The 24,639-nt window shown below is 35.1% G+C and overlaps 4 protein-coding genes and 1 pseudogene across 12 annotated transcripts; 3 read left to right on the forward strand and 2 right to left on the reverse strand.

The window, feature by feature from the left end:
- The first annotated feature begins 1,186 nt into the window (after nucleotides 1-1,186).
- LOC140867516 (dynamin-related protein 3B) lies at nucleotides 1,187-10,246 on the forward strand. Of its 3 annotated transcripts, XM_073272594.1 has the most exons (21): nucleotides 1,187-1,656; nucleotides 2,730-3,012; nucleotides 3,132-3,160; nucleotides 3,247-3,348; nucleotides 3,820-3,888; nucleotides 3,976-4,035; nucleotides 4,328-4,441; nucleotides 4,521-4,569; nucleotides 4,994-5,103; nucleotides 5,579-5,671; nucleotides 5,793-5,885; nucleotides 5,965-6,102; nucleotides 6,496-6,609; nucleotides 6,692-6,787; nucleotides 6,889-6,931; nucleotides 7,590-7,741; nucleotides 7,825-7,971; nucleotides 8,316-8,368; nucleotides 9,052-9,151; nucleotides 9,576-9,762; nucleotides 9,844-10,246. In XM_073272594.1, the coding sequence occupies exons 1-21, from the start codon at nucleotides 1,279-1,281 to the stop codon at nucleotides 9,849-9,851; spliced, it is 2,418 nt and encodes an 805-aa protein (XP_073128695.1). In that variant the 5' UTR covers nucleotides 1,187-1,278; the 3' UTR covers nucleotides 9,852-10,246. The 3 variants fall into 3 exon arrangements, with proteins under 3 accessions (XP_073128695.1, XP_073128694.1, XP_073128693.1); XM_073272593.1 differs by having other exon boundaries at nucleotides 6,764-6,787; nucleotides 9,576-10,246; XM_073272592.1 differs by having other exon boundaries at nucleotides 1,188-1,656; nucleotides 9,576-10,245.
- Nucleotides 10,247-11,635: 1,389 nt separating this feature from the next.
- On the forward strand, nucleotides 11,636-13,800 carry LOC140861211 (probable glycosyltransferase At5g03795; the record flags this gene model as incomplete). Its single annotated transcript, XM_073264215.1, has 5 exons — nucleotides 11,636-11,956; nucleotides 12,532-12,575; nucleotides 12,796-12,962; nucleotides 13,437-13,594; nucleotides 13,702-13,800. Coding segments are annotated over 5 exons (789 nt in total), but the record flags the coding sequence as incomplete, so codon positions are not given.
- A 106-nt stretch (nucleotides 13,801-13,906) lies between these two features.
- LOC140863036 (GATA transcription factor 24-like) lies at nucleotides 13,907-17,900 on the reverse strand. 6 transcript variants are annotated; one of them, XM_073266139.1, is made up of 8 exons: nucleotides 17,683-17,900; nucleotides 17,428-17,558; nucleotides 16,884-16,966; nucleotides 16,602-16,791; nucleotides 15,662-15,766; nucleotides 15,366-15,474; nucleotides 14,444-14,515; nucleotides 13,907-14,311 (listed from the first exon to the last, which is right to left on the reverse strand). In XM_073266139.1, the coding sequence occupies exons 5-8, from the start codon at nucleotides 15,763-15,765 to the stop codon at nucleotides 14,213-14,215; spliced, it is 384 nt and encodes a 127-aa protein (XP_073122240.1). In that variant the 5' UTR covers nucleotide 15,766; nucleotides 16,602-16,791; nucleotides 16,884-16,966; nucleotides 17,428-17,558; nucleotides 17,683-17,900; the 3' UTR covers nucleotides 13,907-14,212. The 6 variants fall into 6 exon arrangements, with proteins under 6 accessions (XP_073122240.1, XP_073122239.1, XP_073122241.1 ...); XM_073266138.1 differs by having other exon boundaries at nucleotides 17,428-17,583; XM_073266140.1 differs by having other exon boundaries at nucleotides 16,884-16,956; nucleotides 17,428-17,900.
- On the forward strand, nucleotides 17,737-20,246 carry LOC140861212 (probable glycosyltransferase At5g20260; annotated as a pseudogene).
- A 250-nt stretch (nucleotides 20,247-20,496) lies between these two features.
- LOC140863035 (GATA transcription factor 24-like) lies at nucleotides 20,497-24,290 on the reverse strand. Of its 2 annotated transcripts, none has more exons than XM_073266134.1 (7): nucleotides 23,879-24,290; nucleotides 23,338-23,421; nucleotides 23,112-23,245; nucleotides 22,087-22,191; nucleotides 21,791-21,899; nucleotides 20,895-20,966; nucleotides 20,497-20,762 (listed from the first exon to the last, which is right to left on the reverse strand). In XM_073266134.1, exons 1-7 carry the CDS (start codon nucleotides 24,215-24,217, stop codon nucleotides 20,673-20,675), a joined length of 933 nt encoding a protein of 310 aa, XP_073122235.1. In that variant the 5' UTR covers nucleotides 24,218-24,290; the 3' UTR covers nucleotides 20,497-20,672. The 2 variants fall into 2 exon arrangements, with proteins under 2 accessions (XP_073122235.1, XP_073122236.1); XM_073266135.1 differs by having other exon boundaries at nucleotides 21,791-21,896; nucleotides 23,879-24,289.
- Between the last annotated feature and the right edge of the window lie 349 nt (nucleotides 24,291-24,639).

A 24,639-nucleotide genomic window follows, 5' to 3' on the forward strand; every position in this document is an offset into this window, starting at 1 on the left:
TTTCTATCCTTTTCATTCTCACTTACACGTCTTTCACAAAATATTGCCAATTCAAAAATACAATTGTTTCCTTAATAGCTTTTTGACGGTGAAAGGAATTTTTTTTTTAATTTTGCCTGCATTGAAAATAAAAATAATAGAAGAATAAAACTTAAAAATAAATTTAAATTACTTTTTATTATAATAGAAATAATATTTATCGAGTTTTATGAGAATATACTTTTGTAAGATAACTACACAAAACACTAAAAAATAAAATAAAGTTTAGTTCACAATATTTTACCATAGATTTTACAAATAAGATAATTATTTTTTTAAAAAAATTTAAATATTCGTTATAAAATTTTACTTTATCAATTATCTAATTTCGCTCTTTACGTAAAGTAAAAACAAATATAATAAAAATATATTTGCAACCGTTAAAACACACATATAAGAGAAAAATATGATAAATTAAAAAAATTATTTATTAAGTAATGAACATAATTTTGGTCTTTAAATTCGAAAAAAAAAGTATATATATTTATACTTATGCATGTGCTATGAGAACGAAATTTTCCCTAATAAATAAATATTTTCTGCCAAGATATGTATATCGTTCATATAAAAAATATATCGTTGGTACGCTCAAATCTCAATCAACTTAATCGAGATTTTATTTGTGTGTCAAGGGTAGATGAGATCCTAGTATATGGATAATACTCAAACCATGTACCCAATGATTCATATTTTTATACATAGACGTAATTAATTATATATTGTTGACGTGACAAATCATGAAACATTAAATCTATCATTGGGTAATACACATATGCAAGGTAGAAATCTACCTGTCGAAGATATGCATTATAAATGATAATAAATTTTCCTTTAGAAGTAAAGTGATGGTACATTTTTAAAATTCATATCAAGAATAAATTTGTTATTTAAATATATATTTACAAAGATAATTGGTAATTTAAAAATAATTTTCATATTTTACCAAATTTGGTATAATTTCCTTTTCAGAAATTTCCATTTTTAAAATTATTTAAATTAAATTGCTATCCAAATTGTCTAAAAATTTATTTTAAAAAATGAAATTTTAATTCATATTAAAAAAAAAAAAAACCAGTTTCTTGCGCAGTAAGAGAAGAGAGGCACACAAATATCACTTGAGATTCATTTGAAACCCTTTAAAACTGTGACCCACACCATCAATTATTTATACATAACTATTTTCTTTAGGTTTTCAAATTTTCACTCTCCATCTGAAAATCTAATCGATCACTCAATCTCATGGCGGACGAGCAATCGGCGGCGTCGGCGGCATCGTCCGGCGGCGGTTCTGCGGCGACGCCGTTGTGTCACTCTGTCATACCTATTGTCAACAAGCTGCAGGATATATTTGCGCAAGTCGGCAGCCAGTCAATGATCGAATTGCCGCAGGTGGCGGTGGTCGGTAGCCAGAGCAGCGGCAAATCCAGTGTGTTGGAGGCGCTGGTGGGGCGTGATTTCCTGCCTCGTGGCAATGATATCTGCACTCGGCGCCCTCTTGTGTTGCAACTACAGCAGACTAAGAGGAAGACAGATGGAGCGGACGAGGAGTGGGGGGAGTTCTTGCATTTACCGGGGAAGAAGTTCTTTGATTTCAATGAAATCCGGAAGGAAATTCAGGTTTTTTTTCCATTCATTGTAATTTTTTTTAAAAAAGTAATTATGGTGCGATGTTTTTTAAATTCGAAATCAATAACTGTTTGATTTTCATGTATGCGACGAAAATGGAAGTCGATAGATAAATTCATATACTTGTTCCCTGAGGTTTAGACGGATGTGGGAAAAAATAGCATTTTTTTTACCATTCTCTGATTCAACTAATTGGTGAAATTATATATATACTCCATCTATGTAGATATAATTATGGGGCTCTAAATTAGCATCTGCTCAGTGTGTTGGTTTGGGTTAGTGGTTTCAACTTTCTGTACTCCAGTAAGCCAATAGATTACCTGCAAAAAATTTCCCGTAAAGATCGATGTGAGCATTGGTTGTAACTTGTACAGTTGCTAACTTTTTCTGACTTTTATTTTGGTGTGTGGTGCCTGATCAATTCTTATCACGGTTTTGAATGAAATCTTTTTACACTGGTTATCAACTAGCTTCTGAAAGCTAAAAATTTCAACAGGGTTACTTATTTGTGTTTTTGGTTTGACGTCTGAGTTTGACAACACACATTTTCTTTCTGGCTTGTTTAGATTTATGGATTTGACCGAAATGGTTTTAAAATCTACATCTAACTCCATGGTGAAGGTTTGGCAACAAAAAAAATTGAGAATTTGAAATTCACCTTTTGAATCTAATACATTTTCAGTTCATATTTGGATTCGTTTGGCATTCCTTTCAGAAGTTGCCATTGCAAATCCACTGATCTTCAAATGAAGTCATTCAAAATTACTTTACCAAATTCTGGTGACCATGTGGATCAACCCAATAAAGCATATTTAGGTTGAATTCTCATAGTTGATTGAGTTATTTAAAAGGTTAGGATTAGGATTAGGAGTAGGATTTCAGTACTGTGTTGACTTTGTTTGTAAAAGATCCAGGCAGCATGCTTCATGGTTGCCATTAGACAAACTATATCTTTATGCTATTCTCATTGCTTTGAGTGCTATAATCTTCCTTTCTTTGCCACTTACTTTCCCACACCTTTTTGTTGTTTATTTTTTACTTTTGACTGTTGAAATTTTATTTAGGCTGATACAGAGAGAGAAGCGGGAAAAAACAAGGGTGTTTCAGACAAACAGATTCGTTTAAAAATTTTTTCACCAAATGTTCTTGACATAACTCTTGTGGATCTACCGGGACTTACAAAAGTTCCTGTGGGCGACCAGCCATCTGATATTGAAGCTCGTATTAGAACTATGATAATGTCATACATTAAAATTCCAAGTTGTTTGATACTGGCTGTATCACCTGCAAATTCTGATCTAGCAAACTCAGATGCCCTTCAGATGGCTGGAATTGCTGATCCTGATGGTTGGTTATGTTCTCACTCCTATGTTTTTCAGGAATCCTTTTTACCAAAACTCATTTCCTTAAACAGCAAAATGCTCTGTTTGGACTCTAAAGCTCATCTGTGAAGTTTGTTTCTGCAGGTAATAGAACTATTGGTGTAATTACGAAGGTGAGGATTTTAAGTACCTAATTCTTATGTGTAGCAGGTATTTTTTTTCTAAGATATGGTTTTTTATTCTAACTTTGGTTCTTCAGTTGGATATTATGGACAGAGGTACTGATGCCCGCAACTTTTTGCTTGGAAAAGTGGTTCCACTTCAGCTTGGTTATGTAGGTGTCGTGAATCGTAGTCAAGAGGTAATACTTAAATTTCAGAAAGGTGCAAATGATAACTGTATATGATAGAGAATGCTACCTTGTCATTCGATTAGTTGCTAAGCTTGAACTTTTTCTTTTCTGTTTAGTTATTCAAGTGCTATTTTTCAGATATTAAAATTTTAGTTTGAACTCTTTAGACTGCTGGAAAGCTTTCAGTCTTCTTCTTCTTCCTTTCCTTTTCCCCTTCCTCCTCTTCCTCCTCCTCCTCCTCCTTTTATAGTAACGAGTTTACAAATCTTTTGGTATTTGCTTAGTTGTATCTTTGCATTGACTATGGTGTGAAAATATAATGCATGCTGTTCAAGACACATTAGGAAGTGATTTTGTTGCTTAATGTTCTGATGACTGGATTGGTACCTCATCTTGACAGATGAGAATCAATGCTGTATGAAAAGTTTTCAATACTTTCAATGCTGCTTCCTTAATGTAGTCGTTTTTATCATTTAACAGGACATTCTTTTGAATCGGAGCATCAAGGATGCACTTACAGCAGAGGAGAATTTTTTTCGCAGCCGGCCAGTATGATCTTGATGTTGTTATTGATAGTTTTGATTTCCCTTCTCATACCTGATCACTTGAATAAGCTAGAGCCAATATTTTTTGCAGGTATATAGTGATCTTGCCGATCGCTGTGGAGTTCCTCAGTTGGCCAAGAAGTTGAACCAGGTATAGTTGTTTCAGATGAGCCCCTGACATTTCTCTTTCTAATATATTCGATATTGACCTTGGTCATCAAGTAGAGTTAAAACTTAAATAGCATTTCTAGTTAGTACTTTTATGAAGCACGTGGAAGCTCTGTCAATATTTGGGAGTTTCTGGATTAATTGTTTGGTCAACTCTACCACCTTGGGATAAATTTAGTTTGTTGTCATTCTCTCGTTCTCACTAAATTGTATTGAAGACATTACTTTGACAGGTGTATGATATATATGATATAATGTTTCTCCTTATTATACAGATTCTGGTGCAGCATATTAAGACAATTCTTCCAGGGCTGAAGGCACGCATAAGTGCTGCTCTTGTTTCTGTTGCAAAGGAGCATGCAAGCTATGGAGAGATTACTGAATCTAAGGTTTTTTGTTTATAAAAAAACTCGTCTATGCGTACTATTTTTCTTGTTTACCACTCTCTGAACTTCAACTGACTAACAGGCTGGCCAGGGAGCACTATTGCTTAACATTCTTTCAAAATATTCCGATGGTATATTTCCTTTATTTATCTTGTTCAGACATTACTAGGATATTAATTTTTACATCTATTTGTTGACCTGTGAATGAATCAAGCCATTTGTGAGCAGTTTGGCATGGGGTTTCCATAGAGCTCATTTGTTGTTGATGTCATTGACTTATTTTGCAAGAAAGTCGATCGTGATTCATCAATGTTCCTAATTTGAATCGCTTGGTGGATGGAATGATAAACTTTTTTGCATTTATCTCAAGTATATTATAATTATAACGCGATAAATATATTGGTTACAAAGCAGTTTATCTTCTTTCGGCATTTGCAATTGTGATCTAATATATTTAATCATCAAGCAAGAAAAGTCCAAGCTTGTGTTGCCTTTATTCATTTTCAGCATTACCTAACATCTCATCTTGATTGATTTCTGTTTTGTTGGAAACAGCATTTTCTTCGATGATAGAAGGAAAAAATGAAGAAATGTCAACATCCGAGTTGTCTGGTGGGGCAAGAATCCATTACATTTTCCAAAATATATTTGTGAAGTGCTTGGAGGTTTGTGCTCTTGCTTAGAATGTTGTGGATGATTTGTACAATATTGTTGATCAGTTTAACCGTCTCATTAGTGTAAAATAATGTACTGAAGATTTATTTTAAATCTCACTCGTGAAAAATTTAACACTGTTTTATGAATACAATCCATCCTTTGGTTACTCTGTAGCACACAGTTTGTTCTCGCTGGGCAACTGTAAATGTTTTGTTGGCTAAGAAAAAGGAAGATTATTGAGTGAACAATGCCACGTCAAATATTGAGTTTCCCTGTATTCTTTCCCGCGTGTATTTAAAGTGGCATAATTTTAACCCTTAACGCTGAATACTACGATCTTGACCCATGCTTGCTTGATCTTTTCAAGTGAAAATATTTGTTTCTCATACTTCTCATGGCCAGTAATTTGGTGAGCTTTGGAATTCTAGAATATGTTAAATTGATTGTTACAGCAACCTTTGTTTATGTTATCCCTTTCTGCAGGACGTAGATCCATGTGCAGATTTAACAGATGATGACATCCACACTGCCATTCAAAATGCAACGGGTCCCAAATCTGCATTATTTGTGCCAGAAGTAAGTCTCAGCTGTCTCATTTTATTTTTTTATTTTTTCAAAATAAAAGAGAATCTAAGATAATTTATTTTGCATTCAGCCTTCTGCCTGACATGTTATTGAAATAAATACAAACATGTAGGTTCCTTTTGAAGTTCTTATTCGAAGACAAATAGCTCGCCTTCTGGATCCAAGTCTTCAATGTGCTAGATTTATTTACGATGAGCTAATCAAGGTGCTTGCTTTTATAAATCCTGTTGTTTGTAGATTTGCTTTATCTTTGCTAGGGATATTAACACGGGTAGTTTTTTCAGATGAGCCATCGCTGTATGGTTAATGAATTACAGCGTTTTCCAGTTCTCAGGAAGCGCATGGACGAGGTTGTTGGAAATTTTTTGAGAGAAGGTCTTGAACCCTCAGAGACAATGATAGGACACATTGTGGAAATGGAGGTAATGTGCAATTTTATCGATCTATCTGCAAACTTATATGATTATTGCATTCAATTCTTATTAGACTGAAGCACATGTTTTATCATTATAGCCCTTGTGTTCAATAACTTTAACAATCTATATGTATCCAAGGTGGCGCAACTCACGCAGAGGGATGACACTTAGCTGTATCAGCCTATAGAAATTGTGTTTATATGTTAAACCTGATCCCTATGACACGTATTTCAACTCCATCTCATGTATACCTTGGTGCTCTTTGCTTTTGCATCATTATATACTAGAAACATCATGTTTTGCCTTAAATTTCCTTGTAAGTGTTTTTTATGGATAAAAAATTGTTATTCTTGGATATTTTATGATTGGAATTCTTTTTTTTTTTTTTTGGTTCCGTAGATGGATTACATAAACACTTCCCATCCAAATTTTATTGGAGGGAATAAAGCGTTGGAGACTGCATTGCAACAGAACAAGTCATCAAAGTTTGCTGCTCCAGTTCCAAAACAAAAGGTAAAATGACGTGCACTTGCTGCACTTTGTAAGTTATATTTCCATCTGTGTTGTTAATTCTTGATTTGTATTTATTAATTAGGACTCAGTAGAGTCAGAGAAAGTACATAATTCAGAAAAAAATGTAAAGTCTCGTGCTATTCTTGCTCGACAGGTGAATGGCATTGTTCCTGAGCAGGTAAGTTTGCTCTGCAACATCCTCCGTTTTAAATCCTGAACTTTAATATTTCCATTTATTCTGTTGATTAATCATGTTGCTGTTCTTTCCATGGCAAAAAGGGCATTCGACCGGTTGCAGATGTTGAAAGAACTGCACCATCTGGTAACTGTTGTGATTTTTCTTTCACAAAAATGATTACGATGCTGGCATCAATTTCTGTCAATATATTGCTCTTCCAAGAGGGAAAATTAAGAAAAAAATATTGATTAAATTTTATTTCACCATGACCAGTACAATGATATCAATTTAAATCAAACAGATAAACTGAATTGATCACAGAAAAAATTCAAAAGTTAAGCCGGTTGCCTATTTTTCATCAAACCACCTTTTAGGCCTTTGCGAGGTAGTTTGTGCCTTTAACCACGTATCAACTGACAAATTGACTGCTTGCTTGGTGAGAGTTCGACCCCCACCATTTGTTTATAATTACCCTAACTTGGAAGCACATGATGGCAGAGGAACTTAGACCTGACCTTCAATTCGACAAGAGTGGAAGAATCATTAAGTTGTAAAAACGGGGTCTTCCTCTCCAAAAGCAAGCTATTGGCCAGACGGCTTTGTTCTTATGAGTTATGAAAACGAAATATACGACAAAATCTAAATCAGTAAATCCTAAAATTTGCAATTTGAACGAGATCTGAGTTGCTCTACCTTGAGCATACATTTCACATTTTATTTGCTTAACAAGTGCAAAGGTTCTCACATAGGAGAAGTTAATTAATAGTGAAAGCTCTAATAAAAATTATTTATTATCGACCAGTTAGCAATGCTGGTTCAAGCTGGGGAATATCCTCAATCTTTGGTGGTCATGACAATCGGACGGCTGTTAAAGATAATTCTTCAACTAGCAAACCGTTCAATGGACATGTTATGAACTTGGAGCAGAGTTTTTCGATGATTCATTTGAGAGAGGTATGTGGTATTCTGTTTAGCCACATTGCTTTATTTTCGTCCTGCTCATGGTCCTAACACGTGTATTTTCTGGTCACTCCAAGCCCCCTACTGTATTAAGGCCCCCAGAAGCTCATTCGGATCATGAGACTATCGAGATTGCTGTTACCAAGCTGTTGCTGAGGTCATATTATGACATTGTCCGGAAGAATATTGAGGATTTTGTACCCAAAGCAATCATGCATTTTCTGGTAATTCGTTTTTTTCATCATTTTCTTCCAGTTCTCTTTCTTTACGTGATTCTTACATCCTATGGAGATTCTCAGTCACTAGTTAGTGATGATTTCCTTTCATGGAATAAAGAAAGCAATCATATAAGCCATTGTTTCTGATCAAATTCTAGTCCCAACAAATCAGTTGTCATATTTCTGTGTTTTGATGGATGAAGCTGTTCACTATCTCTTATTCTCTTTTTTCTTGGGCAACTTTTTGTAGCAGTTGTTGGTGTTCAGATATTGACTTGCCCTCTTTGTTATTTTAAATTACATACATATTTGTTTAATAATTTTATCTTATTGTTGGTACTGTAATGCAGGTAAACCACACCAAGCGGGAGCTCCACAACGTTTTCATCAAAAAACTTTACAGGTATGTTATGTTGCTAGAAACTGTATTTTATATGGTCAAAGAGAAAAAAACCAAACAAGCAAAGTCAAGTTGATATGTCAGCTTTCCTTATTCAATTGATAGGTTATATCTGAAGTCAGAATAATACCTAGGCTAGCGGAGAGAGGCTTGCGTGCCTGAGTTGAAAAAACCATGTTACTTCATTGCTGTCTCATCTCACACTAGAATGGGTCGACAGGGATAGAAATTACTACTAAGTGCCTTTCCTTTCACATCCATGTTTTACATGAAGTTTTCTTAACTGTGTTTTTCTGTCCAAATGGAAAACTACTTCATTATCTTTGTATGGTAACTTTTATTGCGTGGCTTGAGTCCCTAATTTGGAATCTGTATTGCTTCATCCTTGTTATCTTACGCAAGAACATGAACAAATGGATGGAAATTACTACTACTGCTTCCTTTTGCATCCATGTTCTCCGTGAAGTTTTCTTAACTTTGTTCTTCTTTCAAAAGAGAAATCATTATGTTTGCACGATATCCTTTATTGATTGGCTTGAGTTTGAGAGTGGTTCAAGGTATAACATTTCTTCCCTGTTTGCAAGGGTATGAAGTGTTGACTATTATTTTAGCTAAATACGCTTTTCATTGTTTCCTCAAGTGCCTAAATTCGGATATTTTGTATTTTTTTTTTATGTTTTGGGCAGAGACAACTTGCTCGAAGAGATGTTACAGGAACCAGATGAGGTAGCCATGAAGAGAAAGCGTACCCGTGAGTCACTTCGGGTCCTGCAGCAAGCTTTCCGGGTAAGTGCCAGAATTTGAATTGTTACAGCATCCCTGTTGGCTTGTAGTACTCCAAAAGCTTTCTTGAAATATTTGAATATTTCCTTCAGAAATGTCTGATCACGTCTTTGTTTGCTTTTCTTTTCAATATTTGTGATGGTTGATAGCTTTATTTCACATGGTTTTTGTGTTTCTTGGTGCATTGAGCATTCTTGGCTCGTAGTCTCATCCATTCAGAGCTTCTTCAAGCTGCAGCTTGACTTTTCACCAATCTTTGTTAGAAAGTTAATGTTGGGTTAGTTAATAACACAATTAAACCAGCCGTCCCATCACTGTTCACGATGACACAATCATATGTATATCGAACCTATATGTGTGCTCTGTTGGGTTTTATTAGACGATACAATTCTGGTTTTTTCCTCACTTCTCCTTTTTTGAATGTTAGACGTTGGATGAATTACCACTTGAAGCCGAATCAGTCGAAAGGGGATACAGCTTGAGCACTGACCCGACAGGCCTGCCAAGGATCCACGGGCTTCCCACCTCATCCTTTTATAACACTACCAGTGGTTCTTCCGAATCATATTCTGCATCTCCCAAGAACCCGAAGTCACGAAAGTCATCACATTCTGGTGAGCTCCACTCCCCCTTTTACGTTAATTCTGATTCCAATGGTGCTGGACGTAATTCTATGACCGGTCTATATCCATCAGTTGACTAGATTGGCGAAGAATTCATCAACTACCATCACCACATTCATTTCACGCCTACGTGCCATTATAAACGTGTAAATTCCTATGTTTTTGCGGTCTGGTACTTGGAGAAGTTGCATTTCTTTTTATTAAATGAATACATAAGTGATGTTGACCATTTGTTTTCCGACCCATATAGTATATTTTTTTTTGTCCGAATGATGATTGGATTGTTATAAGTGCGATGCTTAAAAAATGCCTCAACGAAAATAGGAGATGTTGCTTCCCTCCTCGTAATGTTCGTAGCAAATGTTCATAATTTTTCTTTTTGTTTTGCCATGAGAAATGTACTTCCCTTGTATAATATCTTTTGACTATGTTTGTCTCACTTTTATGAACTTGTAAACTGTAATTCTTACGGCATGTATTGATTTCTGTTGCTCTCCTTTGTTTTTCATTCACTTTTTATAAAAATTCAACCTATCAATACGATTTGAATATTTCTTTTTCTTGTCCTAAAAAGTTGAAAGCCACAATCGACTTATGATACATGGCACTTGAAAGGATTTCGACAGAATTGCTTTTTTTTTTTTTAATTTTATTTTATGGCCAACTAAATTAAGTAGAAAATTACATTACAACACTTAAAATATGGAGATTTAGAATTGGAACATGAGGCATGTATATATATTTTTTAATCCCAGAAATATTATTTTAGCTCATTGCCGTAGCGATTATGTACGGCTCCAAGCGAGAAATTCATACGAGATTTATTTATTGTACGTGAAAATATAACCTTTTCATTTTAAAAATGATGGACCCTTTCTCTTTTTCGTTGAGACATGCTCCTGTTAAAGATAAAGACCGACTGGAAAATAACTCTTATAACTCTATATTATGCATTTACGTATGATTATATTTTAAAATTTTTTAGTTCCATTTTTTTAAAGTTCAAAATTTGGATAATACGCTCAATTCGTATGAGGTAATATCATCAGTCATCACATCCCATGAATGAAAATCCTAAAAGACGTAAACTTTTTTTTTTTTTTTTTTTAAAAAAAAACTCAATAAACAAATGTATCCTCAATTTTGAAAAAAAACAAGCATATTAAGGTAGTGTTTGGGAGAGCTTCTAGGAAGCACTTCTCAGTTTTTCGTTAACAAAATTTCATAAGATTTTAAAGTTTTGTTAACGGAAAAAATGAAAAGTGCTTGTAAGAAGTTCTCCCAAACACTACTTAAGTCGTATATATGCTGAAAAGTTTTAAGCACATTCACTCCATTCGTAAAGACTTTATATATGAATTTTAAAAATTACGGGGTTTCATTGCAATTTATTTTACACATCAAGTTTTTTTGGTTACTCAGGAAGAGACGCTATGTAATTTGCCCTAGCTAATTCTTATTAATCCCCGTTATAAGAAAGAGCAATTAACTAGAAACTTGGCATCATTAAGTCACTAATTAAGCAAATTAAGTTACCTTTACTTCACTTGCAGCTAGCACTCAACCAACTTAACTGCCAATAACTTCTCTTCCTCTCATTTTCCCTCCCTAATAATATCACTTTCTCTCCCACACAAACACCAAAAATCATCAAATCAAATAGTTTAAAAGAAACAGAGATAATTCTCAGAATCAACAATGCTCAGATTTTTCCTCCGCACAGTTCATCGCCATCTCTTCGCCATTTGCTTATGTTCCCTCCTCTGTTATTCACTCTTTCTCATCACCATTCCAATCTTGGCTCCACATTCTAATTCCAAAGTAAAATAAAATTATCCCTTTCTTGTACTTTTTTTCTTGAACAAAATTCAATTTCTTTTCCAACTTTTGTTTATTTTGGTTTTCTGTTCAGCAGTGGAATGAGATTGTTGGTGGAGATGTTTATCACTCGGAAGACGTTTTTCAGAGGAACTACGACGAAATGGAGAGCAAGTTCAAGATTTATTCATACAACAGAGATGATGATGATGATGATGATGATGATACACCAAGATCGATTCATTGGACGTATGCAAGCGAAAGCTATTTTTTCAAGAATATCAGAGAGAGCTGGTTCTTGACAGATGATCCTCATCTTGCCCATTTGTTCTTCATCCCTCTTTCTTGTCACAAAATTCGCCAAAAGGTATTTCAAATACAAATCTTTATATAGAATTTGTTGTAGCAACGCATCTCTTCGCCAAATTAAAATTAAAATTAAAACAAAAAAGGAACTCCGAAAAAGAACAGTATGCACCCTTTCGCGAAAAGACGCCATATGCAACTTTTGGACATGTTATATATACATGAATAAGAACAACCCTTTTTCAGAAACGTATTTTTTTTATATATTCTGATTCTGATTTGATAAAGTTCCTGTAAAGAAACAGTAGAATAATGAAAAACATGCGGCGGGCTGAGGCGGAACACGGCGGCTGGGGTGTGGGTCCGGTGGTGGCATTGCTGTGTGTGATAATGCTTCTAATATTTCTGCCGCTGGGGATGGGGCCCGGCCCGGTTCAGCCGCCGCCATTTTACATACTCTTCGTTTTCCCTGTGTTCATGGCTGCCATTTTCATATACCTTACTTATGCGGCTAATAGTGATTAGTTTTATTTAAATTAGTGTTATAATCATTATAATAATAATAATTATTATTTTTTTAAAATATTATGTTTGCACTTGTGTTTGTTAATTGTTATTTTCATTTTATTCAATTAGATTTTTCTCACAATGAACATTGATGATTATTGTTTACTGTTCATGTTAATATAATGCGAGGACAACAGTTTATTTATTTTTTTGAAATCAGGAGAACAATTAATTTGAAATTTTAATATGAAACAACGCGCGAGTGTCTATAATTTTAATCGATGACGATATAAAATATTTTTTAATAATGATAAATAAAAAATATTAAGTTTCGGGAAAAGCAAAGAAAAAAAATCGACTCTAATTACATTAAATCAAGTCTATAATTTATAGGATTAAATCAAATTTTGTTCCATCAATCCGAGGTGTCTGCTCTTCTAGTTATGTAGATAGAGATGGATTCATCCCACACAAAGATTTTGCAATTCCTCAGATAAATCAGCCATTTGCACAACCAGCCGGAGGAAATGAGACACACAGGAGGTATTGTATTGTATACGGTGTGGGGAGCTCAGTAATCCTAGCTACAGCAATGAAACACAGAATCTGAACTATTTTTACAGTTCCAAGTTTTGGATATGTTTTCATGTCAATAGTATATTTGATTTTAAAACAGTCAATGTCACGAGTTCGATTACGAGCTCAACGTTTTTTTGGCAACACATCACTGGCCAGTTTCTCCTATTCCAAACATGTTGCATGGGCTGATGTTTGATAAGTGTACACGGGAGGCAAATGCAATTCGGACATAAGAAAGAAGCTGGTGCGTCTATGGGGAGAAGATGAAGAACTTGATATTCAGAGCCAAACCGTACCTAAACTAAGTACAACATACAAATTCTATAGGGCTAAATTCTGCATCTGTCCTGCCAGCTTAACTCACACAAACGCTCGAATCACATCATACTAGTGTTGCATTTTTTGAAATCCTTTTTGGTTTCTATAATTTGATCCTCCAATCTGCCATTTTGCAGTAATCTTGGGAGACCACTTTGATTTGCCATTTGTTGACATTCTTGAATGGCGAAAATTTGCTCTTCTTTTGAAAGAGGCAGATGTGTACATACTAAAGGACATTTTGAAGGCCAAAGCAGGTGCAGAATACAGAATGTTACACAACAATCTACTCAAGGTCAGCAAGACGAAAATATGGGGAACAAATCTATTTTAAACCCATGATTCATGAGTCGTCGATCTTAAATACCGCAATTACTTACCTTAATTTCTATGGATCAATAGGTGCAGAAACATTTCCGGTGGAATACGCCCCCAGTGAAATTAGATGCATTCCATATGGTGATATATGATCTATGGTTGAGGAGGAACGTAGTTAAGTGATGAGCTCCACCAAGTTGTTTGCTCTGTTTTTACACTTTTATCCATTTTGTAGAGTGAAATGACAAACCATACATGGGATCGTTGTTATGGCAAACATGATACAAAAAAGGTCGGCATTACATGAACAAATTTGAAAGCTAATAAAGCAGATGGGTGTAATACATTTCTGGTCTAACATTATGTTTGTTCTCTAGGGAACAACAAATTTGTCAACAAGATTTTCATGCACTTAAATCGGAAAAAGAAAAGGAAAAGGAAACGCCTATATGTACTTTAGTTGATCCCGCATATCCTACTTAATAGTACATGAAGTATATGTACAAGAAAATCTCATATTAAAACAAGTCGAAAGACAGTGCAAGTCTCACTCCGTTCATCAGCATCTAATCCATCACAATTGGCAGAGTAATTTCTAAATCACCTTTAAGCGTTCAACACTGTCTTTTCTGCATTGGAAGTATGCATTAGCAGCAGGGATAATGGTATCAGCGCCATGAGCTTCACCATTGCCCTGTGCATGAAAATGAAAGCGTACACTAAGAAAACATAAAACTCTCCGCGTGAAATTTAGGAGAATAAAAGAAAGAAACATGTGGCTTTCATCACAGTTATGAGAAACCTTTCAATTTAAAAAGTGACGTACCATTTCGACAGCATCCATAAAAAGTGGTTGCACGGCAACAATTGGAACTTTTGAAAGGTCTCTTAGTACTCCCTGCAACATCAAAAGCTTTCAATAAGAGTAATTTACAGTAATAGCATCGATTGAACAATAAGAAAGTTATGAATGGACTGCACTTGGTATTATCATTGAATTTTATCCACATACAATAATTTATTCGGAGTTCAGAAAAGGTATTTTATTGCTTTCTTGTATTTCAAGTGTTTTTCATATAAAATGGAAAAAAATGATCTTAATGCATAAATTGATTCACATGTAGCAAATAGCTGAATCTGGGTTAGAACGCACACGAGGGAGGGTAACTCTCTTCAGCCGGTAATGTTTAATAAAGATCGAGTTTCTAAAAATATAAAAATGAAAATGATGAAATTCATAGAATTTTTGTTGAAAAATTGTATAGAGACAACACTTTCAAAGTTATAGCATAACCTAGAAACATCTCCAGAAGTCAATTTAGCGGTCAAGCATTTTACTAAAATCGATCACATAACACTTTTGTGCACGAACTCATCAATGCCAATGGCACCAAACAAAGAATTTACTGTATGCTTCTAAAAAACTTAAAATAGGCAAAACAAAGACTAACACAATCAGATAAGTGTTTTTATCACGGCAAGGGTCTCAATAAAGAACAAATATAAGCATTGAATTTAAATAACCAGTTGAATGATTGATTTAAATATCAAGTTTTTATTGGGAAAGTTGGCGTGTTAAAAAGAATGAGTATACATACATATCAGAGTTTTTACTTGGATGAAGTGTCAACATATTGCTAAATTTGGCTTTCACAGTACGCAGATAAAGTTCCACATGGAAAAATCAAACGCATAGCCAATTCTGAACAACATTCAGTTAGAAATACTAAACCAGTGATATACAGCACCTTGTTGGCCCACTTAAGACCACATGCATTGCACAGTGTTCTTGGTCCATCTGGTCCACGTCTCATCATAGGAGTGGACTTTGAACTAATCCCACAATGCCGACATCTGCTACAGGCACAGAAATCCAGTGACACTTAAAAATCCATTAACAAACTAGAACATAGATCAATGCATCTCCACTGTGGCTCAATGCAATTATTTACCTGCTATATCAAAATAACAAGAAAAAAAGGAAGAGGACAACCAGGCTTAACAAATAACAACAGAACCACAGAAGTGAAAAAATGACACTCACAAGGTCTCCTGTTCATCTTGGCCACCAGCAAAATCTGCAGAGGACGAACCTGGTTCCTCAGAAACTGACTTGGATGATGTAAACTGACCTTTCTTCCGCTGCATCCTGGAAGATTTCAGAATATCAGTAGTGTATGAAGGCGCAGATATAGAATCAGCATTGCAATGAATTGTGCCAGACATTGATTTTTAAATAAGATAATTTGGATTGACATTATTTTCTACCAATTTCTCAACACTAATCTCATGCCAAAGCCAGACATTATGATTGAAAATATTGATCCTGAGACCATCATAAAGTATGTCTTAATGCAGAATCTCAATTGTTACATAAGAACAGCAAGCTGCTTAATCTCGTAGAACATAACTACATAAGCACCAACTGTTTAATTTGTCAAACTAATTTACTACATATTGTATTTTTTAGGACTGGTCAGGACGTCAGGCCTTCTTCAAGGTCCCTCAAAGATGATTGATAGCATTTTTAATATTGATTGAAAACTTTAGTATGACATGTTTTTAGTCCATAGTGACAACACCAATATCACATCATATCAATTTGATAAAACAACTGCTGTGGAATAAAAAAAGAAAACTTATGCTAAATGGAGCACAAAGGTTACATTAAACATATCCATTGAAACAAAATGGAAGAAATATGCATTCTTCCCCTCTCAAAAAATTTGAGAACTACTGAGTGCTGTCTCACAGGTAATCACACTCACACCTAATATTTAAATTTTCACGAATCATGTGATTCATACATATTACATCAAAATATTAATATACTTTGAAAGACCCGTTTTATGCAAATTACAAAAACAATTTAAACAATCAGAATAGAAGTTTGACGAACTGAAGCTAAGCTACAATATAGGCTGCTAGCCATGAAAATTTAGCATAGCTAACTTTCCAATGAGTCAAGCAGCAGAAACAAGAACCTGAATATGAGAACAATAACAAATCACCCATCATTACTGGACATTCTCTGACAGTTATGTTAACTGAGAGCAACTTCCTTGCGCACAGTATAACGAATCTTCTTATCAAAGCATCGTTCTTTTCTCGGAAACGGTTCAAAGAAGCAACCCTTTGTGGTTGACTCGACCTTCAGGCTTGATCAGGCAAACCCTACAGAGGCAAATGGAAAACTCTTAACGGACATATATTCATGCCATGTCAATATATATCAGTAACCGAAAATCAAATTAATTTATCCACACCCTATGATTTGGAGGAGTAATCCCAAGCGTAGGAATACCAGTGGGTACTTCATAGCCACCCACAGCAACAGAACTGCATGAACCTGAACATAAATAAGGGGCAAAGAAAACACCTTAAACTGTCACAGACGAGCTAAGCACAAGCCAACTAAAGATTATTTTTTTAAAACAAAAAAACCAAAAACCGTGGGCTCACATCACACTACAATGTCAATGAACCATAAAAACCTACATTCACTTGACATTCCCGACTTGACCTAAAAAATCAAAGGTGAATACTCTCATTCTGTAAAAGAAAAAATCTTATACTCTTTGACCCCTTGAGCTTATTCCACACTTCATTCAACTTACACAGGCAAAACCAAAGAGACTATAACGAATCACACTACGCACGTATAAATTCAATTGCATCTACAATGAAAGTTCCAAAGCAACAATTTTTCAACAGCAAAGCTAAATCAAACAAGATAAACAAAATTCCCTCACTTTCAAGACAAAAATCAACCCAATCGACAAACAACAAACAGAATGAGGGGCGGAATACCTTCTCCGGCGTAACGGAATCGAAAACATAAACCTCCCCCTGAAACGACAGGGTAAGCTGGTCCGCACCAACATCCCCAACAGCAGACGCACAATCGGGGCCAACTGTTAAAATATTTTCTGGCTACGTCCCTGATCATTCACAAGCAACGCATCTCTTCGCCAAATTAAATTATTAAAATTAATTAAAATTAAAACAACGAAGAAACTCTGGAAAAGAAAAGACGCCATGCAACTTGGACATGTTATATATAACCTTTTTTCCCAAACGTATTCTTTATTCTGATTCTGATTTTTGATAAAAAAAAACATGCGGCGGGCTGAGGCGGAACATGGCGGCTGGGGTGTGGGTCCGGTGGTGGCATTGCTGTGTGTGGTAATGCTTCTAATATTTCTGCCGCTGGGGATGGGGCCCGGCCCGGTTCAGCCGCCGCCATTTTACATACTCTTCGTTTTCCCTGTGTTCATGGCTGCCATTTTCATATACCTTACTTATGCGGCTAATAGTGATTAGTTTTATTTAAATTAATTATTATTTTTTTTAGATTTTAATTTAATATTATGTTTGAAATTGTGTTTGTTAATTGTTATTTTCATTTTCTTATTACTTATTAAATTCAATTAGATTTTTTCACAACGCACATTGATGATTATTGTTTACTGCTCATGTTAATATAATGTAAGAAGAACAGTTTATTTATTTATTTATTTTTTTGAAATCAGGAGAACAGTTTATTTGAAATTTTAATATGAAACAACGCGAGTATATAATTTTAATCGATGACGATTTAAAATATATATTTTTTAATAATAAATAAAAAATAATAAGTTTCGGAAAAGCAAAGAAAGAAAATCGACTCTAATTACATTAATATCTGAAATTAAAAGATTCGTGCTTTTCTCTAGTGGATTTTTTTTTTTAAAAATAAAATAAAATCTAAGGTACAAAAACGAAATAAAATCTAGTGGATCTTGTATAGCATAGTGGAATCCTTTTAATTATATCCCTCTTAAAGTCTATAATTTATGGGATAGGATTAAATCAAATTTTGTTCCATCACTTGGTATTTGTTTGTATTGCTACGCCAGGTATCCTCGTACCAGAGAATGAGATCATATGTCAAGGATTATGCCGAGGGCTTAATCCTCAAATACCCGTACTGGAACAGAACATTTGGCTCAGGTCCCAGACCTCTAGTGTTAAATTTGAGGAAATTGCCACGGGCCTCAAAATTTTGGGGGTACCCAAATTTTAAAAATTTACTAGTACAGAATATAATTAATTTATGACATCACCCCATGAATAATAATTAATGGATAGTAAGTAGCCTGTGATGAAGACTTGAAGTCCCGCTGTCCATTTATCGTTTTATCTCTCGTAAACATTCAGCAATAATCCATAATCAATCCGAAATATCTATCTAGCAAGTTTTCGCTAAAGATAAATGACTTGACTATGCATCAATCAAGAAAAAAAGTTTTTGATAACACTTATTATGCAAAATTAATCAATATTTTCAATTTCAAAGTAAACTAAGAAACGATTAATATTCAAGTGTATATGTACTGGTTCAAAACATGAATTTCACATTTTGTTTGGATGATCTTGACTTTATTAGTATTTGTTTATGTCATATTTTTATCTATTTTAAATTTAAATTTTATTTGTAAAAGTCATTTTATTTATACTATCATATTTATCGATAAAAAAATATATAAATGTTAAGATTTAAGGGGATCAATTTTTTTATGCTCGCCTCAGGCCTCAAAAAACTCAGGTCCGACACTGGCTCCAACCACTTCGTTTCATGCCATGAATTCGGCATAGGAGCGACTCGAGGCGTTCATATGCTCGTCAAGAATGCAATCCGAGGTGTCTGCTCTTATAGTTATGGAGATATAGATGGATTCATCCCACACAAAGATTTTGTAATTCCTCAAATAAATCAGCCATTTGCACAACCAGCAATGAAACACAGAATCTGAACTATTTTACAGTTCCAAGTTTTGGATGTGTTTTCATGTCAATAGTATATATGGAAGTCAATGTCACGGGTTTGATTACGAGCTCAACGTTTTGTTGGCAACACATTACTGGCCAGTTTAACCTATCCCAAACATGTTGCATGGGCTGATGTTTGATAGTGTACTCGGCAGGACAATTCTTGGCTACTGGGGAGGCAAATGCAATTCGGACATAAGAAAGAGCGTCTATGGGGAGAAGATGAAGAACTTGATATTCAGAGCCAAACAGTGCCTAAACCAAGTACAATATACAAATTCTATAGGGCTAAATTCTGCATTTGTCCTGCCAGCTTAACCCACACAAGCGCTCGAGTCACTAGGGCGATTCACTACGGATGTGTTCCGGGTAAATCACATCATACTAGTGTTGCATTTTTTGAAATCCTTTTTGGTTTCTATAATTTGATCCTCCAATCTGCCATACTGCGGTAATCTTGGGAGATCACTTTGAATTGCTATTTGTTGACATTCTTGAATGGCGAAAATTTGTTCTTTTGAAATAGGCAGATGTGTACATACTGAAGGACATTTTGAAGGCCAAAGCAGATGCAGAATACAGAATGTTACACAACCACCTACTCAAGGTCAGCAAGACGGAAAATATGGGAAATAAATCTATTTTAAACCCATGACTCATGAGTCATCATCAATTTTAAATATCACAATTACTTACCTTAATTTCTATGGATCAACAGGTGCAGAAACATTTCCAGTGGAATACGCCCCCCAGTGAAATTAGATGCATTTCATATGGTGATATATGATCTATGATTGAGGAGGAACGTCGTTAAGTGATGAGCTCCACCAAGTTGTTTGCTCTGTTTTTACACTTTTCTACACTTTGTAGAGTAAAACGACAAACCATACATGGGATCGTTGTTATGGCAAACATGATACAAAAAAGGTCGACATTACGTGCACAAATTTGAAAGCTAATAAAGCAGATGGGTGTAATACATTTCTGGTCTAACATTATGTTTGTTCTCTAGGGAACAACAAATTTGTGAACAAGATTTGCATGCACTTAAATCGGAAAAAGAAAAGGAAAAGGAAACGCCTATATGTACTTCAGTTGATCCCGCATATCCTACTTAATAGTACATGAAGTATATGTACAAGAAAATCTCATATTAATAAAACAAGTCGAAAGACAGTGCAAGTCTCACTCTGTTCATCAGCATCTAATCCATTACAATTGGCAGAGTAATTTCTAAATCACCTTTAAGCGTTCAACACTGTCTTTTCTGTGTTGGAAGTAATTGCATTAGCAGCAGGGATGATGGTATCAACGCCATGAGCTTCACCATTGCCCTGTGCATGATAATGAAAGTGTACACTAAGAAAACATAAAACTCTTTGCGTGAAATTTAGGAGAATAAAAGAAAGAAACATGTGGTTTTCATCACAGTTATGAGAAACCTTTCAATTTAAAAAGGGACGTACCATTTCGACAGCATCCAAAAAAAGTGGTTGCACGGCAACAATTGGAACTTTTGAAAGGTCTCTTAGTACCCCCTGCAACATTAAAAGCTTCAATATGAGTAATTTACAGTAACAGCATTGCTTGAACAATAAGTTTTGAATGGACTGGACTTGGTATTATCATTGGATTTTATCCATATACAATAATTTATTCGGAGTTCATGAAAAGATATTTTATTGCTTTGTATTTCAAGTGTTTTTCATATAAAATGGAAAAAATGATTCACATGTAGCAAATAGATGAATCTGGGTTAGAACGCACACGAGGGAGGGTAAACTCTCTTCAGCCGGTAATGTTAAATAAAGATCGAGTTTCTAAAAATATAAAAATGAAAATGATGAAATTCAAGGAATTTTTGTTGAAAAATTGTAGAGAGACAACACTTTCAAAGTTATAGAATAACCTTGAAACATCTTCCAGAAGTCAATTTAGCAGTCAAGCATTTTACTAAAATCGATCACATAAAACTTTTGTGCACGAACTCATCAATGCCAATAGCACCAAACAAAGAATTTACTGTATGCTTCTAAATAACTTAAAACAGGCAAAACAAAGACTAACACGATCAGATAAGTGTTTTACCACGGCAAGGGTCTCAATAAAGAACAAATATAAGCATTGAATTTAAATAACCAGTTGAATGATTGATTTAAATATCAAGTTTTTATTGGGAAAGTTGGCGTGTTAAAAAGAATGAGTATATATACATATCAGAGTTTATACTTGGATAAAGTGTCAACATATTGCTAAAATTGGCTTTCACAGTACGCAGATAAAGTTCCACATGGAAAAATCAAACGCACAGCCAATCTGAACAACATTCAGTTAGAAATACTAAACCAGTGATATACTGCACCTTGTTGGCCCACTTAAGACCACATGCATTGCACAGGGTTCTTGGTCCATCTGGTCCACGTCTCATCATAGGAGTGGACTTTGAACTAATCCCACAATGCCGACATCTGCTATAGGCAAGGAAATCTAGTGACACTTAAAAATCCATTAACAAACTAGAACATAGATCAATGCATCTCCACTGTGGCTCAATGCAGTTATTTACCTGTTATATCAAAATAACAAGAAAAAAAGGAAGAGGGCAACCAGACTTAACAAATAACAACAGAACCATAGAAGTGAAAAAATGACACTCACAAGGTCTCCTGTTCATCTTGGCCACCATCAAAATCTGCAGAGGATGAACCTGGTTCCTCAGAAAATGACTTGGATGATGTAAACTGACCTTTCTTCCGCTGCATCCTGGAAGATTTCAGAATATATATAGTGTATGAAGGTGCAGATATAAAATCAGCATTGCAATGAATTGTGCCAGACATTGATTTTTAAATAAGATAATTTGGATAGACATTATTTGCAACCAGTTTCTCAACACTAATCTCATGCCAAAGTCAGACATTATGATTGAAAATATTGATCCTGAAACCATCATAAAGTATGTCTTGATGCAGAATCTCTATTGTTACATAAGAACAGCGAGCTGCTTAATCTCATAGAACATAACTACATAAGCACCAACTGTTTAATTTGTCAAACTAATTTACTACATATAGTATGTTTTAGGACTGGTCAGGGCGTCGGGCCTTCTTCATGGTCCTTCAAAGATGATTGATAACATCTTTAATATTGATTGAAAACTTTAGTATGACATGTTTTTAGTCCATAGTGACAACACCAATATCACATCATATCAATTTGATAAACCATATTTGAACTCACTTCAACAACTGGTGTGGAAAAAAAAAAAGAAAACTTATGTTAAATCGAGCACAAAGGTTACATTAAACATATCCATTGAAACAAAATGGAAGAAATATGCATTCTTCCCCTCTCAAAAAATTTGAGATCTACTGAGTGCTGTCTCACAGGTAATCACACTCACACCTAATATTTAAATGTTCACCGAATCAGGTGATTCATACATATTACATCAAAATATTAATACACTTTGAAAGACCCGTTTTATGCAAATTACAAAAACAATTTAAACAATCAGAATAAAAGTTTGACGAACTGAAGCTAAGCTACAATATAGGCTGCTAGCCATGAAAATTTAGCATAGCTAACTTTCCAATGAGTCAAGCAGCAGAAACAAGAACCTGAATATGAGAACAATAACAAATCACCCATCATTACTGGACATTCTCTGACAGTTATGTTACCTGAGAGCAACTTCCTTGCGCACAGTATAACGAATCTTCTTATCAAAGCATCGTTCTTTTCTCTTTTCTCGGAAACGGTTCAAAGAAGCAACCCTTTGTGGTTGACTTGACCTTCCGGCTTGATCAGGCAAACCCTACGGAGGCAAATGGAAAACTCTTAACGGACATATATTCATGCCATGTCAATATATTTCAGTAACCGAAAATCAAATTAATTTATCCACACCCTATGATTTGGAGGAGTCATCCCAGGAGTAGGAATACCAGTGGGTACTTCGTAGCCACCCAACAGCAACAGAACTGCCTGAACCTGAACATAAATGAAAGGGGCAAACAAAACCCCTTAAACTGTCACAGACGAGCTAAGCACAAGCCAACTAAAGATTTTTTTTAAAAAAAACCTAAAACCGTCGGCTCACATCACACTACAATGTCAATGAACCATAAAAACCTACATTCACTTCACATTCCCAACTTGACCTAAAAAATCAAAGGTGAATACTTTCATTCTGTAAAAGAAAAAATCTTATACTCTTTGACCCCTTGAGCTGTATTCCACACTTCATTCAACACACAGGCAAAACCAAAGAGACTATAATGAATCACACTACGCATGTATAAATTCAATCGCATCTACAATGAAAGTTCCAAAGCAACAATTTTTCAACAGCAAAGCTAAATTCAAACACGATAAACAAAATTCCCTCATTTTCCAGACAAAAATCAACCCAATCGACAAACAACAAACATAATTAGGGGCAGAATACCTTCTCCGGCGTAACGGAGTCGAAAACATAAACCTCCCCCTGAAACGACAGCGTAAGTTGGTCCGCACCAACATCCCCACCAGCAGACGCCACAACCGGGGCCAAGCCCGGATCGTAGAGCGCGTGAGGGCCAACCACCTCCACGCCGTCCATGACCCCACCTCCGGCGGAATCATGGGCTTCGTAACCGATCTGAGACGGGGGGTTCTGCTCTATGGAGTCGCCATTGGAGCACTGAACGACGTCGTCTTTCTCGTCCTTGCCGACGCGAGTTGTTCCATGCTGCTGCAGGAGTTGTACGTTGGCGCTGTTCATGGAGGAATGTGGCTGTCCGTACATGGGAATGCGCAGATTTGACGATATGGGTGTCCGAGTCTCTTGCAATTCTCTCGGAGGGAGGGCTCTTTTGCAATTTCACCACAAATACACGGCCCAATTTCACTATTTAAAAGCAGATTAGCCCTCAAATATTTTATATATTTTATTTCTGCCTCAAGGCTTTAAATAGCACGTCATACCTTTGTTTCTGTACTATTAACAATTCGCACCTCGACGCGCAATTTTGATTTATTTATCCTCTCTATGCCTTCATACCTTAGTTTTTTTTTTTGATTTGAAATCAAAGAAAGGATAATTGATATTTTTATTCACTATATTTTAATCATTTGCGTTTGAAATTTTTTTTTTAAAAAAATAATTGATAATTTTATTTGCTATACTTTAATCGTTTGAAATTAAAGATAAGATAATAACGTAGAGAT

This window comes from Henckelia pumila, chromosome 4 (assembly GCF_033568475.1).
Source record: "Henckelia pumila isolate YLH828 chromosome 4, ASM3356847v2, whole genome shotgun sequence".
Taxonomy (NCBI): domain Eukaryota; kingdom Viridiplantae; phylum Streptophyta; class Magnoliopsida; order Lamiales; family Gesneriaceae; genus Henckelia; species Henckelia pumila.